We start from the raw sequence: 16317 nt of genomic DNA on the forward strand, positions 1-16317 counted from the left end.
GAGTCTCTGGTTCCTTGGTTGCCGGAGGATAAGAAACAGTTACAGTGCCCCTTTGGTATGAGAGGTCATCTCTGGGGTTCCAGGCATTTTCATCCCTACAGATGGATGACCTTTCGGTAGGTCTCAGTCCTTTCATCCCTGACAGCCCAAGAGGCGTGGGCTTAGATGGCTGACCTTCCCGAGCCTCCCAATGACTGTTTGCTGACCCACCTTCCGGAGCAGGAAATAGGGGGATGTCTCTCTCTCTCTTTTATCGGAGGTGGGTCGAGATCACATCAGACCAGTGAGGTCCTGGAGGTGATACGTGAAGGGTATGCACTGGAATTTTGCAGTATTCCTCGGGAAATGTTCATGGTGTCTCCTTGCCACTCACCGCAGAAGGAGCAGGCAGTGGAGTTCACGCTTCAAATGTTCCTCAGACTGAGGGCTGTGGTTTCAGTGCCCGCATCTCAAGAAAGCATGGGGGGTGATATTCCATTTATTTTGTTGTGCCCAAGAAGGGGGGCTCCTTTCATCCCATCCTGGATCTCAAGAGGCTCAACTGTCATTTGAAGGTGACTCCATTTTTGCATGGAAACCTTGCACTCTGCGATAATGATGGTGCAGTTGGGGGAATTTCTGATATCCTTGGGTCTGTCGGAGGCTTACCAGAAATCCTGGTAAGTGTTCATCCAGTCCCTAGCTTGGGCTACCTAGGATCTTACATGAGTTCAGTGTTTATGGTTGAGTACAGTTCTGGTTATCTGTTTTCAATCTAGTTTTTTGCTAGCTGTCCGCAGTTACTTTTGAAGAGAAAACTGGCAGGCTGGGGTCACTGCAGGGTTATATATACTGTGATTCAGCTTGCTCCATCTCCATTTATTGGCAGGGGAGCATAAACTCACTGGTCCTGAGTTCATCTGTCTACACTAAGGAAAATGAAATCATCAGGTAAGTAATTTCTTCATTACTTTACAAGTGGTAACAGAACAGTATTCTGTTTTCTTGCAGCGCCGAATAACCATTTACTATACAGCGACCGGTCTCAAATTAATTCTTTTTTGAAGTCTTATGACCAAGCGTTGTGCGATGCCGAAACCGCCTGCAGGCTTCAGCCGTTCTGCTTAAAGGTGAGTTGCATTTTTAATATCCAACAGACAGACATGCTCTTCTCTTGCTGGAGAGCTTGAGATTTGCTGTGTATAGTAGTTTAAATGTAAGTGGAGGCTGCTTTCATTGTCTGTACGATTTTTCTCCTATTAGTGCATTGTAGTCAAACCGAAATGTCAGAGGTTCTTATTTCAGTACTAAGAGGCATATTTATATGTGTGACACTTTCTTACATGATTGTTTAGTAGGGATGCGAATCGGGCTTCGGACGATTGAAAATATCGTCAGAAATCGGGGGGCTCCCCTGAAACGATAGGAAAACCCCACGATATTGATCGTGGGGGTTCTCTTATCGTTTTGGGGGAGGGCGGGAAAAATGGCACACAAAAATAACCCCTAAATCCACCCCGACCCTTTAAAACTAATCCCTTTAAAAATGGCGCAGGCCATCTTTAAAAATGGCACGGGCCATCCAGTGCTCCCTCCATGTGACAGGGGCTGGCCAATGGCACGGATACCCTGTCACATGGTAAGGGCCATCGGCGCCATTTTTGATTAATGGCAGCCGACTGCCCGGGAGCGGGAGATCTCTCCCGGGACCCCCACTGGACCACCAGGTACCTGTAAAATGTTGTTTTTTGGGGGGGTCGGGAGGGTGGGGGAAGCAAAGGGATTAGTTTTAAAGGGTCGAGGTGGGTTTTTTGTTTATCGGCTCGGGCGCAGTCGATAAACAAAACCGTGATCGGGCCCGATGGGGGGGGGGGGGGGGGGGGGGGGAACCCCCACATGTGAACCGGAATCGGTTCGGATTCCGGTTCCGATTCACATCTCTATTGTTTAGTCCTAGGAATTCCCAAGCTGTTGCATAGTGACTGTGAATGTACTTGTAGGATCACTTAAGGAAAGGACAAGCACTGGCCAACCTGGGGAAGACTGAAGAAGCTTTCAAAGAGTATTTTTTCTGCCTTGCCTTTAATTCGGAGAAACTGAAGGCTCAAATGGTGAGTTCATTAGGATTTTTTTTTCCCAATTGTGGTTGTGCGACTCTAAAATTTGAGAGATGAAATTGCAGATTCTGAAAAAGCTGTGTGCCCAAGTTACCTGGAGCTGTCCAGGCTGGAGATCACCCTGCTTCCTTGTCTGTATTCTTTTTCTAAACAATGAAGACACTAGTAGGCTTGTGGCCAGCAGGCTGAGGAATCTTTCGCTATGTGATGTCAGTTCTGAGAGAGATCTCGCCCTTTTAAGCTTTCACAGCATGGTAATCTTAGCAGTTCAGTGTACAGAATTGTAATAGTATAGCTACAACACTGCCTGATGTTCAGCTGGGCGATGTATTATGGGATGCAAGTTTCTTTCCCTGGAAGGCCATTAATAAACCAGTTTGGAACATAAATACTGTAGACCTATGAAAAATATATCAGCATGCACTGAACCTACTTAGTCTCTTCACACCCCACCCTGGATCAGTCTAGACAAGTGGGTTTTGCATCCCTACCAGCAGATGGAGGCAGAGAACTAAAAGCTTTTGAGGCACTGCTACATACCCAAGAGTGCCACCTGCAGTCCCTCAGTATTTCTGTCTCCAGCAGATGATAGAGGTGCTAACCTGCAGTCTGGAGTTGGCAAAGAAAAAAAAGTTAGGTTCCTTCATGGGGTGGAGCAGGGCGAGCGGCAGGTTGGTAACCCATGGCTTGACTCAGCTCTTCTTGGCTGTGGGGGGGGGGGTTTGGCCAGGGGTCCTGGTCCCCTCACAACCTTTGGGCCCTTTATTCCCTCAGTCTCTTCAGCGTGTGGCCTCCAGAAGCTGGGAAGTTCTTCTGTTCCCTTCCCTTTCTTTCCTGGCCAGATCAGGTATGTTCTGTTTTTTTGGGGGGGTTTTGTTTGTTTTTTTTTTTTTTTTAAAGTTAGGAGCAAGGGAAGAGGAGAGGGCAGGGCTGAGGAAGCAGATAAGTGCTATGTTTTGCTGCCAGGAAGCAGAAAGGAGGGAGCGTGCCAAAGTACCTTTGTTTATCAGGGCTGGGTCCTGAATATTTCAGCATCGGGGAGCGCTCGCTTCGGCCGCTGCTATTTTTAGGCCGGACTGCGTGTGCAGGCCCGACTAAGCCGGCATGCCGTTTCCCGCACAGTGCGTCAGTTTGTAGCTTCTGCGATTTGAGGCAAGTTCGTCTCGATTTGGCCTTGTTTTGTCGTGAATGTGCTTTGGGAGGGGGGGGGGGCCAGCAAAAATATGAAGGTGGCTGGGGCGAGGGGTGGTTTCAGAGGAGCCTGCGGCCATTTTGGAAGCACATGGTGAGGTGCAGGCTGTCATTTCTGAGCCTGGGTCCTCCCCTCCCCCCCCCTACATGCTTTTTCATGTGGGAAAGGTCCCTGCTGGTGGCAGGGGAGGAGCTCCAGAGGTAGCGGATTAGGACTCTTCCTCCTCGGACCCGGAGGCATTTTCCACGGGATTTGCTCTTCTCATTCATAACTTTTTTTCCGTTGATAAGCAGGCTTATTTAGCCATATTTTATGGGTGACATAAGAAATTGCCATGCTGGGTCAGACCAAGGGTCCATCAAGCCCAGCATCCTGTTTCCAACAGTGGCCAATCCAGGCCACAAGAACCTGGCAAGTACCCAAACACTAAGAAGATCCCATGCTACTGATGCAATTAATAGCAGTGTCGTCATGAGGCGGAGCTTTTGTACTGTGACTGTGCCGCTGTTGCCATGCTCCTTGAGCAGTCTCCTCAGGTTTTTCTTTTTCTGCAATCGATCACAGATGCGTAGAAACACTCTCTCCTCAAAAGGAAGCAGAAAGTTAAGGGCATTTTACTAATGACAAAAAGCCCCGGTTTCAAGTATTGTGAATGAGGCAAAATAATGTCGGTGACTGATTAGTTACTGCTATTTATGTCTCTGTCCTGACCACAACCAAGCTGCCTGCATAGATTGTGGTAAGATGTCCCCTTGGGCCCAGTACCATAGGCCCAAAAAGATTGAGAGGTTGAGACTGATTGATTGATTAATCATATGCTCCCTCTCCCAGGGACAAAAGATCGACAGTCTTCACCAGGTCCTAAAAAACCCCAGACTGACCCTGTAAGGAGGACCCATTCTGTAGATTCGGATGGCCGTCCAAAAAACCGTTAATGACTACGTCAGAAGCGCTTTGTGCTCCAAATCTCGACTCTGCATCTTTACCATCGATGCATTTTAAAACGAAGCCAGCATCTGACTGGAGCATGGAGGCTCAGGAAACAAAAAAAACTAACCACGATGCACCTGAGGCATGCTTCGGCGTCAGTAAAGAAGTTGGTGGCTACAATGCTCTCCGTTGCATCTAAAGATTTGACACACAGGAAGTCATCACACAACTCAGCATTGCTGAAATTAACACGTACTCAGCAAGACATATTACCAAAAATGTCATCTAGAAAAACCATGTTGGGCAGAGTGTTCGGAAGATCAAGGGTCACAGGGGATGGTGTTTCTTGTGGCATCAGATTGGTCCAGGAGACCGTAGTATGCAAATCTGCGAAGGCTCCTAGGAGACACCCCCCCCCCTCCCCAGCTTCTGGCTGACAGGGATCTACTGCAGCAGGGGTCTGTTCTTCACAACAATCAGACTCAATTTTGTCTCTGTGGTATGGCCCTTGAGAGGGCTCACTTGCTGCAGCAAAGATATTTTACTGTGGTGATTGCCACCGTGCTGCGAGCAAGAATGTGTTCAACTTCCTTAGCGAGTGTTTGAGGCTTGGTGTGAAGATCCCATTTGTTTTGGAATTTTTGCAGGATGGCTTGAATAAAGGGTTGGCCCTTATTTCTTTGAAGGTACACTTAGTGGCTCTTGCCCGTTTCAGGGGTTAGGAGAATGGTGGACCCTTGGCTCATCCATATGTGGCCCGTTTCTTGAAAGGAGTGAAACATTTTTCATTCTTCCTCCTTTGTGGTTACCAGTGTCCTTGTGGAGTCTTAATCTGATTTTGGGTTTCTTAGTGGGCTCTACCTTTTGACCAATGCGTAGCTTTTCCTTGTGGTTATTGACTTTGAAAACCGTGTTTCTTGTAGCGATTTGTTTGGCCCATAGAATATCTGAGCTGCAGGCCTGGTCTTGCCCAGAGCCATTCCTTCAAGGCACTCTGGGGGTGATATAGCTGTGTACTCTTCCTTCCTTTTTGCCCAAAATGGTCTAACTTCCACTTGTTTCCAGTCTGTTTCCCTGCCGTCTCTGGATAGGGAGAGAGATGTGGAGGAATATAGCCTGTTGTGACCCTTGAATGTCAGGAGATGTATCTGGAGGTTTCTCTACCTCTCAGGAAGGCAGACCACCTGAGCAGCCGGGAGGATGCAGCCTTTGCACATATGGTTTTGACTGAACCGCTGGCAGCCTCCTACCCAGTTTAGGAGTAGCTTTGGTACATCCCACTTGTTCTGGATCCATCTGTCTATACTAAATAAAAGGAAATTATCAAGTAACTAGTAACTTATTTAATTTTTAATTTTGGTATTTTATATATAGTCATTCCATATAAAGATCACAATGGTTTACAAAAGTAACATTCATAGCTATGTCAGCATTTCATATTGCAGGGTAGGAAAATATACAAGTGGATTCTTTTTAAGCAGAAATGCTCTAAACCCAGAGTGGGGCCTAAGCCAACGTGCATATCAACAGATTAGATTTGATGGGAACCCATAGGAACTTGGAGGCAAAAAGGTTTTACAGACGACGCAAGGAGTTTGGCAGTAAGGTAATAGATGTAATGGTACAAAGGGGGCCAAAGGAGAAACGCTTGTACATATTTCCACTGTGGCCAGTGATAGAGAAGGAAGGAGGCTGCTAATGGATCATCATTACATCTACTGGAAATCAAGGGTCTACTTCATCAAGGACCGATAGATATGGACAATCTGTCTCCGTTCTCACTTGCAGCTTGGCTCTTGACAAGGCAAAGTTAGTAATTAGAACTGTTATATTCAAAGAAGAGTTTCACTTCTCTAGCTTATGTAAGAGTGTGGTGTACTTTTGAGAGCTATTGCAGAAGGACCATTTATCTCCTTGGCATGCCCAAATAGGGAGAGATCCTTCTGTTTTCACAGACTGGTCATGAAAATGATTACCGGTAGTCTTAAATTCCCATAAAAGTTCAGGTTGCAGCAATTTCATCTTCCCATAAGGATGTTTTGTGTGTTCTCGGCAGAGTAAAATGTCTACGTCCTCCAATTGGACCAATTAATTCCTCAATGGATTTTAAACTTAGTATTTCCTGGCGTGTAGCAGATGGACTCAGGACCAATGGTATAGTGTGCTCCTGATAGCAGTTGGAGACGGATCAGGTTTCAATCTGACGTCCGTCCTAGTACATATACCTCTGCAGCTCTTCAGTATTTTCCGTCCCCATAGCAGTTTGGGACTCCTATGCACGCTAGCACAGCGTTAGAGTAACTTACCAAAGGAACCCAAAACAAGAAGAAATCTTACCTCTACAGATGAGCCCCGCTCTCCTGCGGTGACACCCCTTGGGTCCCTCCCCCAGTTGAGAATTCCCGAGGTGATTTCCGCGATCCCTCTGAGGTAAGCCTCTGTTCGGTGGCCGACCCTCGGCGTGGACCTAGCCCCCGACATCGGGTGAGGCTGAGAGGCAGCGGGTGCAACTTTGAGTGCGGCGGTGAAGGTATTTTCCTTCTCCCCACAGCCGGAGACCGCCCGGAACGAGACCGGGAAGCGCCGAGGCAAGATAAGGTAGAAGTCTCCGGTCTCCGAAGCTCGAAGAGTCGCACAGGTCGCCAGCCAGTGCCACCGGGTTGATCTGCCCTAGCAGGGCTAGACCCCTGTCAGATCAGAGGGTCCTCCCACGTGGAGACCCTCTGAGGTGGTCACCATATTGTCCGCGTGGTCGCAGTCACCATCTTGACCTGTTGGCCGCCCTGTCCACCACTCCGAGCCGTGCGCACAAATATCTTGTGCGCATAGTGTTGCACGCACCCAAGTACCGGGCGCACAAGTGACGTGCATAGCTTCATGCTTACTGTGCTGGGCGCATAACTTCAATCTGTGCGCACAACTTCGACGCACCGGAGCGCATAACTAAGCCACCTGGGCCCTGTATTTTACGCACACAAGCCATGGCACCACCAGAGAAGAAGCTCAGGGCCTTTGCCCAGCATGCCACATTAGAGCTGCACAGCATGAGGAGGCCAAGGCCCTGTGTATACAGTGCGAGGAGGCCCTGGGGGATCCAGCCCATGGCCCTCCCCAACCGGTACCGGATTCCAGCTTCTCGAACAGTACATCGGACCTAGCGTCCCCCAGCAGGAGCCACCCTCAAACGGGGGCTCCCCAGGCACCCAGCATCTGTCTCCTGGGTGGAATTCTTCAAAGGCCTGCATACCTTCGTCCACATGCAGCTGGGGCCTCCAATAATACAGCCACAGCCTCCGCCAGAGGACCTCAACATCCCGGGACCCTCTATGCCCAGAGAAGTGATTCCACCGCCCAGAAGCTCCACCTTCGGGGACACGGACAACTCTGATCAGGATTCAGGGAACTCCCCCCAGGGACCGAGCCCCACCGAACCATGAGGCGCTTCTTCACCAAGGATGAGCTTCCAGACCTGGTCACACACAGCTTGAAAGAGCTCGCTATCCCGGGCACAAGTGCCTCGAGGGAACCTAAGATGAATCCCCTCCTAGAGGGACTCCGTCAGACCTCCAGTCATTTCCCACTATTACAAGTTCGTCCAGCAGCTAATTGACCTGGAATGGGAAGCCCCGGAGACTACATTCAAAGGGGGGGCTTGCCCTGGCATCCATGTACCCTCTGGATCCAGCCGCCAAAGATCTCCTGGCATGTCTGAAAGTGGATGCCATGGTCTGTGCAGTCTCGAAGCGCACTACTATCCCAGTTGAGGGAGGAGCAGCACTCAAGGATATTAAAGACAGATGTCTGGAATACATCCTCAGTCTTTTGACGTCTCCGTTATGTCCCTTCAGCTCGCAGCCTGTTGTGCCGCGGTGACACGTGCCTGCTTTTTTCACAGAACAGGAACAACACTCCCGGGGAAGCCCTGGAACCAGCAGTATCATTCCTCATGTATGCTGCTTCTGATCCGGTGCGCACCGCAGCTAGAGGAGTGTCATCAACCGTGGTAGCCAGAAGACAACTCTGGCTCCGAACCTGGTCCGCCGACGCATCGTTCAAAACGACTCACAAGGATGCCCTTCAAGGGAACCCTCCTGTTCGGAAGCGAACTAGAGAAGCTAGCCAACAAATGGGACGAATCCCCACTGCCGCGGCTACCGGAGGACAGGAATGAGAGAAACCAGCGACCCTTCTCCCAAACTTCCAAGGGCAGAGGATCCCAGTGCTTCAACCCATACAGAAGCACATATCAAGCGGCTCGCCCCGCAGGCAGGAGCCAGTCTTTTCGGAACAAGCACAACAAAAGGGGAGCTGGCTCTGGCCCAGGTCCCAGCCGCACCCCACAATGAAAATCAGACGACCTGTCCAAAGGAAGAAGCCATAGGGGGCAGACTTGCCCTATTCTACCAAAGATGGGTCGAGAACTTCGGAAAAGTGGGTCCTAGCCATCATTCAAGAAGGATATTATTTGGATTTCCACCATCTCCCTCCGGACAGGTTTGTGGAATCACCCTACCACGACCCTTCCAAGAGGATGGCAGTGGAAGCTACACTGACCAGAATTACTAGCCTTAGAGGCTATAATACCGGTGCCCGCACAACAAATACTGGTCATTATTCCATCTATTTTATCGTTCCCAAGAAAGAAGGAATGTTCCGGCCCATCCTGGACCTCAAGTCTGTCAACCACCACCTGAAGATTCCTCTCTTCCGCATGTAAACCCTACGCTTGGTAATAAGGGTGATACAATTGGGAGAGTTCCTTACATCCCTGGATCTGTCGGAAGCCTACCTACACATTCCGGTCCATCAAGAGCATTAGCGTTTTCTACGCTTCATGATCCTGGACCACCACTACCAGTTCCGGGCACTACCATTCGGGTTAGCCACAGCACCCCGGATGTTCACCAAAATCATGGTGGTAGTGGCAGCAATACTGAGAAGGAAGGAATCCTCGTACACCCTTATCTAGACGATTGGCTGATCAGGGCGAAATCCCCAGAGGAAAGTCACCAGGCGACCAACAGAGTCAAACCTCTACTGGAGAGCCTCGGGTGGGTGGTCAACTCAAACAAGAGCTGTCTGCAGCCCTCCCAATCTCTAGAATACCTGGGAGTTTGGTTCGACACCAAACAAGACAAGGTCATCCTGACACCGACAAAGAGATCAAAACTGATGACCCTGTTGAGCAAGCTTCGTCCCACGGCATGGGACTGCCTCAGTCCTTGGCCTCATGGCATCCACACTGGAAGTAGTGCCATGGGCAACAGCTCACCTGAGACCCCGACAGCTCTCCCTACTATCACGATGGAATCCGCTGTCCCAGAACTACACCGTACGTCTTCAGTTGCCAGACAAAGTTCGGACCCAACTACGATGGTGGCTACAAGAAGGCCATCTGAGCCAGGGAGTGAGGCTACCATCACCAACCTGGATTCTGCTCACCACGGATGCCAGCCTACGAGGATGGGGAGCACACTGCTAGGAGCTAACCACCCAGGGGCAATGGAACATCAATCGCCTAGAAGCATAGGCAGTGAGACTAGCCTGCCTACAGTTCGGTCACAGACTGAGACGAATCTGTCAGTGTCATGTCTGACAACACCACAACAGTGGCCTACATCAACTGTCAAGGAGGAACCAGAAGCCAACAGGTGTCTCTGGAAATAGACCCCCTAACGTCATGGGTGGAAGCGAACCTTCAAGAGATCTCTGCCGTCCACATCGCCAGGAAGGACAACGTCTCTGCCGATTACCTCAGCAGAGAGAGTCTAGATTCAGGAGAATGGAGACTGTCGACCACAGCATTCCAATTGATAGTAAACTGTTGGGGAACACCAACCATGGCCCTCCTGGCAAACCGGTCCAACGCCCAAGTGCCCAGCTTCTTCAGCTGCAGACGGGAACCTCAGTCCCAGGGAATCTATGCCCTGGTACAGACCTGGCCACAGGAAATTGTATTATACACTTTCCCACCGTGGCCCTTATTGGGCGCAAACATCCACAAGAGAGAACACCACAAGGGACCAGTACGTCTAGTGGCCCCGGACTGGCCAAGAAGACCATGGTACGCAGATATGCGAAGACTGCTGACAGGGAGCCCTCTCCCGCTAACGCCACACAGGGATCTGCTCCAACAAGGGCCGATCCCACTCGATTCTCTTACGGCCTGACCATTGAGACGACTCGCCTGAGGAAGAGCGGATACTTGGGGGCAGTAATTGACACCCTGCTCAGAGCACGCAAGTTCTCCACATAAGGATTTGGAGCGTATTCGAAGCCTGGTGTGAGGACCGCGACATCCTTCCACGCTCAGTCAAAATTCCCGCAATTTTGGAATTCCTGCAGAACGGACTACAGAAGGGATTGTCTCTCAACTCCATCAAGATACAGGTGGCTGCATTGTCATGCTACGGAACCAAGAATGAGGATGGCAGCCTAGCCTCTCAACCGGATGTCTCCTGCTTCCTGAAAGAGTCAAGCAGATCTGACCAACCCTAAAGTGACCGGTGCCTCTATGGAACCTCAACCTGGTCCTAGATTTCTTAGCAGGAGCCTCCTTCAGACCTCTTTGCGGCCTGTTTCTCCGACTATTAACATGAAAACAGCCTTCGTGGTGGCAGTCTGTTCGGCCCGTCGTATCTCCGAACTACAAGGACTGTCCTGCCGGGAGCTGTTCCTCAGACTCACTCCGGGAACCATCCAGTTACGCACGGTCCCATCCTTCCTCCCCAAAGTGGTTTCTCACTTCCAACTCAACCAAACCACCTCACTACCATCGCCAGATGAGCATAAGAATTCGGAAGATTCTTGCAGTCTGCGCCACCTCAACATCACAGACTCCTAGTCCGTTACCTGGAAAGGTCGGAATCCGTAAGAAAGACGGACCATCTGTTCGTCCTTTACAGCGGGAAGAAGCAAGGGGAAGCGGCCTCGCGAGCAACCATAGCCCGCTGGATCAAGGAAATTATCAAGGTGGCCTACGTAGAAGCAGGCAGGCAAGCCGCCGCCCTTACAAGTCAAGGCCCATTCTACTAGAGCCCAGGCAGTGTCCTGGGCGGAAACCAAGATGCTGTCACCCGCCGAGATCTGTTGTGCGCCAACATGGTCCTCCATCCACACCTTCTCCAGATTCTACCACCTGGATGTTCAGGCTCGAGAGGACACAGCCTTTGCAAGGGCAGTACTAAGTGGGCCATGGGCAGCCTCCCACCCGGGTCGGGAGTAGCTTTTATACATCCCATTAGTCCTGAGTCCATCTGCTACACGCTAGGAAATGGAAAAATTACTTACCTGGTAATTTCGTTTTCCTTAGTGTAGACAGATGGGACTCAGCATCCCACCCATGGCTGCCATCATTCATGGAATTCTTGGGCGACATCCCCGAGAGCAAGTTATTCACGGGTAAGCCATGCTTTCCTACAATTAGGACACCCATCCTACCGGGTGTCGACGTTTCTCAGTTGAGGGCACTGGCGGCCTCCAGCTACAACAAATTCAACCAGTTCAAATTAATCAAGTTATTCAGTCATGCATATATCCACAATTGCTTTTCGAGGAGAATAATGAAGAGCTGCACTTCCTGCAGGGGCATATGTACTAGGACTGACGTCAGATTGAAACCTGATCCGTCTCCAACTGCTATCAGGAGTACACTATACCCATTGGTCCTGAGTCCATCTGTCTACTAAGGAAAATGAAAGTATCAGCTAAGTAATTTCTCCATTGCAAGTTTTATCTAGGGCTCCCTTTGAACCTTTAAGCCCTAAAGACCATTTTTCTTATATCAATCACCTCAGCAAGACTTATTTCAGAGTTGTAATCTGTGTCAAGATCCAGCATTCAGAAAAAGGGATTGTAGAGCTGGTATGGAGTATCTTCAGTTCTTGGATGCAAAAGAGATGCCTTCTAGGTTATCTAGAAAGGACTAAAGAATTTCGCAAGTCGGAGAGGTTGTGTGTTAATCAGTTCACGTAAGGGAGAGGCTGCTTATAAGGCTTCTGTTGCTAGACAGGTAAAAAGATGCAATCTCATTGGCATATTTGTTGCAGGGACGAAAAGCACCAGGGATCATTAAGGCCGGTTCAACAAGGGCACAATGATCTTGGGCCAAAATAGGTACAGAAAGTCCTATTGACATCTACAAGGCGGCTATTGTGTCCGTCGCTGCTCGACGCCCTCACTCCGCCCTCTTTACTTCTGTGGAGACTCCCTCCAGGTCTGATGGACGGTTAGCTGCCGCGGCATCTTCTGGCCGTTCCCTCCGGCGTCCCCGGACCGGCGCGACACTGTGGATCCGCCATGTTCCTGATGATGTAGGGCGTGCTCCGATTGATGTACCAGCAAGAGCGCGAACCTTGGGGGCATCCCCCTAAGATGACGTCATCTGCTTCCAATATAAAAGGTCTCAGAATTTGCTAACACGTCGAGTTAGCAAGGGTTACTCTACCTAAGCAACTCTGCCTCCTCGGACTTACCAGGGGTACCCACTCCTTGGGGGGCCTTGCTCTCTTTTCTTTATTTCAGATTGCCGATAGGAACCGGTACTCGCTCCTCGAGGGCCCATGTTCCTGAAAACTCTGAAGATTCTCTACTGCCTGGAAGCTGTCGCAGATATAGACATTTGTGAATTACCACCGCTCTGAGCTTTCCCTGGAACCAGGAACTCGCTCCTCAAGGGCCTAACCCTTTCCAGCTACTGAGCTTCTTAAAGACCTTATGTGAGTTTGTCATCCAGTTCTGACTATGAACACAACATATCCTGTCTACTCACTATCTATAGTTTCTCTACAGCTCAACCCTGGGATCGCTGTTCCAGTATCTGAGGGTCTTCAGCCCTGCTGGGCATATCAGCTCACTACTGCCACCTCTGGTGGTTCTACTAACCTGTCTAATAAAAGAATTATCTGTGTCTGTCTCCGTACTGACGCCTAGCCAGTGGTCCCTCTCAGGATATCCTCCTGGCGGCGCTGTTATCTGCCATCGGCCCAAGGATCCACCTATCTACATTCCTCTACAACTGAGTACCCTCTCCAAGCACTCCGCTGGTAACAGACTGCTACCGTGTTTCCCTGAAAATAAGACATCCCCCAAAAATAAGACCTAGTAGAGATTTTGCCGAATTCTTAAATATAAGACCTCCCCCCAAAGTAAGCCATCCCTTGTAAACAGGGGCGGATTGACCTATCGGGGGATCGGGCTTCCCCCGGTGGGCCGGGCAATCCTGTGACGTCATTTTAAAAAAAAAATGTTTTTTTTAATTTTTTTTTTATAAAGTTTCCAAAGTATTAGGGGCAGACGCGAGCAGTGGTATCCCGAGGGGAGCCAATGGCCGCTGAGCCTCCTTGCCAGACGAAAAAGATCGCGTTCAAACGCGCTGATGCTCTTTCTCCTTCCTGCCTGTGCGGCCCCGGAAGTAAACGTTGCCGGAGCCGCGTGGGCAGGAAGGAGAGAGAGCATCAGCGTGTGCAGAAGAGGAGCTGCCGCGGGCTGCTGCGAATCCCAAGTCGCAGCGGCCCAAGAAGAGGAAGAGGGCCGTTGCAGAGCCCATCCTGCGGCGACCCGCGAAGAGGAGGCCCAGAGGTGAGAGAGAGGCTGAGGGTCTGTAGAGGGTGTGTGCGTGCGTGTATGAGATGAGTTGAGAGATTGTGTGTGGGAGTGAGGATCTGAATGTTTGCAGAGGCAGCATGTGAGAGCCTCTGTGTGTGTGTGAGAGACAGCGTGTGACGGTGAGAGCCTATGCTTGAGCAAGACCGCATGTGGGAGTGAGAGAGAGCCTGTGTGTGTGTCAGACAGCATGTGCCAGTGAGAGACTGTGTGTATGAATGATTGTATGAGAGAGCATGTGACAGTGAGAGCCTGTGTGTGTGTGAGAGAGAGAAATGCATGTGAGAATGAGAACCTGACTGTGTTTGAGGGAAGAAGATGGAGAGAAAAGAAATACGGAAGAAAAAAGGACAATATAAAAGGAATTGGCAAAAAAATAAGAAAGGGAAGGTGAAAAAAAAAAAAAGCCTGTGACCAACCGATTAGAAAACTAACATCAGCCAGCAAAGGTAAAAAAAAAAAAAATTACTTTTTAGTGATTGGCACATTTAATCTTTAGGAATGTGCAAGAATAGCACTTTCTCGTACATTGTGAGATCCACATAGAGATCAGCATGGAGAAAGTGGAAGCCCATTGGGCCTGCACAGAGGAGGCAGCAGAATGGGCTTCAGTGTCAGTAGCAGCAATCGGCGCCTCCCCAATAGCCATGTGGCAGCAGTGACAGTGGCAGCAAGATTACTGACATCTGGGGATGGTGGCAGTACCAGTCGGGGGACCCCTTCCAAGCAGTGTGCAAAGGTTCAAAAGCAGCAGAGTCAGCCCAAGCTGACTACCATGAATGCTGCACACTCTTACCTCTCTCTGACAGCACACTGGTGAGGCATGGCTGACGCAGGGGCAGCCAGCAGCTCTACGGTATTAGACATCCCCTGAAAATAAGGCCTAGTGCATCTTTGGTAGCAAAAATTAATATAAGACACTGTCTTATTTTCGGGGAAACAGGGTACTCCCTTTCCATCAGGAGTCTTCAGCAACAGATTCATAACAGATTGCTACTCCGCAGTCTAAACCCTAACAGATTGTTTACTACTCCCTCTACAGGAGCTGAGCATATCAGATTGCTAACTCCTCCTTCCACAGAAGCAGATTCATTACAGATTGCTAACTCCTCCTTCCGTAGGAGCTAGTTTATAACAGCGGCCATATAAATAAGTCCCTTTGCAAGGAGTTATTGGCTGGGTGTTCTCGTTCAACAATGCCAAATTAAAGACAGGATTGACATCCACCCCCCCTTGATAATGTGCATTTGGAATTTCCCATATGTTCTGGACTGGTGGCATGGAGGGAAGAGGAAGGTGAAATTATGACTTACCTGACAATTTCTCTTACTTCTAATACACCGGTCAAGAAGTCCACTCTAGGGAGAATCATACAGTGTGTCTCTCTTATAGTTGAAATTTAATCTCTTCAAGTGTTTAAAAATAAAAACATTGGGGGCATAGACAAAGGAGTGGATTTTTGAAGTAGAGAGAGAGCAGTTTTCTTAAGACTGCTCATTTCTGGAGGGGAAGCTGTATTCCCATAGCACTTAAATTCATTAGGTAAGTTTTATATTTCGTTAAATATATTGATACTAAGGGTTTTTGTGGATTTAGCTTTGACGGTAGTATGCTGGCTATACCTGTTCTGTTCATGGACATACATACGTGTGATATTGTCAAATAAAAACACAAACCCTCTGCCTCCATCTGCTGGACAAGGGCCTTTAATAAACCCATATGTTCTTGACTGGTGTAGCAGAATTAAAGGGGAGAAGATTATCAAGTAAATCATAATTTCGCCTTCTTTAAACTGAAAATGGTGTGGTATTTGCAAGGTGAAATTCCCAAGATCTCAGATCTGTAATTACAAGCATAGTTCGATTATTTCATCGATAACCCAAGATTCAGGGTATTGAGGTAATCTTAAAAATAAAAAAAAATGTACAGTCCTTCAATTTTATTCAAAATGCAGCTGCTAGGTTAGCGACTGGTGTGACACATTCTGATCATATTAAAGCCTAAACTGCAGGAGTTCCACTAGTTATTGGTCAATGAAAGAATACAATTACATATTTTAACCTTCATGCACAAAGTACTTTATAATGAGACTGATTACTATACAGTTACATACAGAGGCACGTACCCCTCGATCTACACGTTACCCTAGCACTTGTTGACTTGCGTTTATCAATCTCACACCGCATTGAATATAAAATAGGTATGATGGTCTTGTCATTTACTTCCCAGTCTAATGCTCTTGAGGATCTGTCAGCCTGCACGCTTGCAAAGAAATCTACCAGGCGTTGCCTCTGTAATGCCCGCCAATCTCTCACAAAAACGAGAGAATGTGCTTTTTCTGGTGTGGCTCTCACTTCCTGAGGTCTTGCACCTGGCCGGCTTGTTAAAAGACATTTAAGGCTTTAAAAAACAAAACAAAACATTTTTAACAAACGAGCTCAGTTTTAAATCAGCTCAAGCTGGCACTTTTCACTGATTTTTAAACATTTTTGTTCT

General features: G+C 48.9%; 1 protein-coding gene across 1 annotated transcript in view; it reads left to right on the forward strand.

Moving 5' to 3' along the window:
• Positions 1-16317, forward strand: part of LONRF3 (LON peptidase N-terminal domain and ring finger 3) — a 91198-nt gene that overhangs the window by 5368 nt on the left and 69513 nt on the right. The window contains exons 2-3 of the mRNA XM_029607590.1: positions 991-1109; positions 1980-2090. Coding sequence (XP_029463450.1) covers positions 991-1109; positions 1980-2090 — 230 coding nt within the window. The remainder of the gene's footprint in view (positions 1-990; positions 1110-1979; positions 2091-16317) is intronic.

This window comes from Rhinatrema bivittatum, chromosome 6, assembly GCF_901001135.1.
Source record: "Rhinatrema bivittatum chromosome 6, aRhiBiv1.1, whole genome shotgun sequence".
NCBI lineage: Eukaryota > Metazoa > Chordata > Amphibia > Gymnophiona > Rhinatrematidae > Rhinatrema > Rhinatrema bivittatum.